Here is a 2500-nt window from a genome sequence, read left to right on the forward strand (position 1 = left end):
CTACGATCTCCCTTAAGATAGAATTCCATCACGGGGTGCTTTGTATCCTTTTGGGGTTTTCATTACAAATTCATTTGCGAGAAGTCAGCCGTATACTAATGAAGACATTTTTTGTTGCAGTTGCCAGCCATATTCCCTATTTGTTTCATCTGGTGTCCCTTCTGGTAGCAACTGGCCCTCCTACCATCCGTGCCTCCATTCACGGACTGGTTATCAACATCATTCAGTCACTGTGCACCTGTTCATGTATCAAATTTAGTGGTGAGTAAACGTTTCTTAAATAATGTTCCTATACGTTGTTGCTAACGTGTAGGAACGTTAAGCATTCGATGATGTTGACCCAAATTTTGTTTTCAGACAGTGCTGCCCAGTGTTTGCAGATCCGCACATCCCGAGTTCAGGCCCCGTTCGCACCGTTCCTATAATTTGATCCTGGTAGTCCCTAGATCACCTTGTCGGCTGCAATTGTAAATAGCTGATTTGACTACGCTTAAATTTATTACGTTTCACTGGCCCCTAAAAGCACCTTTAAGGAATGGTCACTTAAGTATGTATGTTTTCGACCAAACACTTCGCTCAACTGTTTGTTCGATTGTTTAGCTGGCTTTTCAACTTTGTTTGCATATTGTCAACCATATTAGCTTCAAGTGCCCAATCCTTAATCCAGTGTCATGGCAGTCCACGTGCTTTGGATCTCATCCAAATGTGGGCCACCTTATAAAGCCACTCGTCGCAACGCAACAGTAGTACCGAAGTCATTGTTTGCAAAGTGCTGATTGTTGTTTTTGTTGTTGTTGTTTTTTTTTTTTTTTGCCTCTATATGGTCCCCAGATGAAACCCATCGACTCCTTCGTTTGCGGTTGGCAGAACTTTCGACACCGAAGTTTTATTTTCTATTTGGTAAGTCATTATTAATTTTGTAGCCTTCGTAGCTGGTGGTATTGTTTACGCGAGGGGCATAAACCGAGCATAGAATGCGGAAGGGCGCCCCTCCCCATTCTTCGCGCGGCTTTGCCGCTGGTTAATTTGCCTCTCGCCACGCTATTCATTTTGCCGCGTCTTCGCTGTACCAACGTTCATTCTCTTGCTAGTTTTGAGCTCCTACTAATGAATCATTTGTTGTTGCTCTGAAGGTATCTCCAAGGTGAAGACTCCGGCAGTAAAAGCTTTCAAAGCGACTTACCATGGCAGGTACACACTGCGAGACTGTGAAGGAGACGCACTGAGCATGTCCGCAATGGAGACAATCACTGACTTACTGCTGGAGATAATGGAGGTTGGTTCGCGTCTGCCTCGGTGTAATTTTTCAATTTCATCGAGTTGCATAACTTTGTACTAACGCCGTCATACGAAGGCTAAAGTCCTTAAGCTTGAATATTGCCTACTAAGCTGTCGAGATCCCTTTATCTTGATGTTCTTTATCGTATACAGAGGCTATAACATTTCAAGTCTGAGCTGAGGGGTCGGACGTCATGGCCCAACAAAAGTTCTCAGGTTTTCCTTTCAAACAAAGAATCAGCTTGAATGTAACAACAAAAAATCGACCTCAACACTTAACACAATGGAGCTGCGCTCTAACCGATCCATTAAAATGTGAGGGTGTTGGTTTCACGTTCTCCCTGCCCTTAACAACCAGTTCTATGTAGGTGTAGATGTTTTGCAAGGGCATGCTCTTCTATGAGTTAGCGGATGGAATCCTCTAATTCAGCTTTTTAAGAGAATAGGAGAGTCCTATGAGGACTTCCGCGAATTTGTTTAATTTTCCAGAGTTGCATGACAGATTTACCAGAGTGTACTTGGCTGAAAAAGTGGACAGAACTGGCTTCAAAGTAAGTTCTAACCATTTTGTTTTTCTTCTCTGCTTAAACTCCTTGTGCCTCAAATTTTGACTGTGACCGGACCTGGGAGTTCTTCGCTTTTCTTGTTTTGACTTTCTGCTGTCTACAACGTTAATTGTTAGTCCTGACTTCCGCTCAGGTTGTCGAAACGACAGTCCTTGTCATCCAAAATATTCCTTCTCAGGACTACACTCACCCGAACGATCGTACTTCACTTAATTATGTTTATTCTTTTGTTCTTCCTCGTTGTCCCCAGGTTCGCTTTTGATTTCAATCCCGCTCTTCAGCCTCGTTCCGTCGTAGTTCTTGGGTGCATCAGCAAAGGGGCAGATGACAAGCTTATACAGAGAGTCTTGCAAGTTTTGATGATGGTAATGCTTTTCTTGTCAGTCTCTTAAGTTAAGGAGAACCACAATGAATGCTTTTGTTTTTATAACAGACATATTCAGGCTTTCCCGCACTATGTTTGCACTATCTTGAGCATTTGAACTTTCACTGAAAAGCATCAAAAATTATGGAAGCATTGTTACAAAAAAGTCTTTTAACAGCTTGATGAAAAAAATTTGTTTTCGGCAATAACGTATATACAGATGTCGTAAAACTCTCTGAAAATCATCTGAAATGACTATGTGGCAATGTGATAGGTCTGTGCTGGGAAGTTC

The 2500-nt window shown here is 42.3% G+C and overlaps 1 protein-coding gene across 1 annotated transcript in view; it reads left to right on the forward strand.

Annotated features, from left to right (window-relative positions):
• The window catches only part of LOC137974604 (neurofibromin-like), a 90493-nt gene that overhangs the window by 79846 nt on the left and 8147 nt on the right, over window positions 1-2500 (forward strand). The window contains exons 59-63 of the mRNA XM_068821509.1: window positions 121-261; window positions 832-900; window positions 1134-1276; window positions 1768-1829; window positions 2095-2209. Coding sequence (XP_068677610.1) covers window positions 121-261; window positions 832-900; window positions 1134-1276; window positions 1768-1829; window positions 2095-2209 — 530 coding nt within the window. The remainder of the gene's footprint in view (window positions 1-120; window positions 262-831; window positions 901-1133; window positions 1277-1767; window positions 1830-2094; window positions 2210-2500) is intronic.

This window comes from Montipora foliosa, chromosome 11 (genome assembly GCF_036669935.1).
Source record: "Montipora foliosa isolate CH-2021 chromosome 11, ASM3666993v2, whole genome shotgun sequence".
Taxonomy (NCBI): domain Eukaryota; kingdom Metazoa; phylum Cnidaria; class Anthozoa; order Scleractinia; family Acroporidae; genus Montipora; species Montipora foliosa.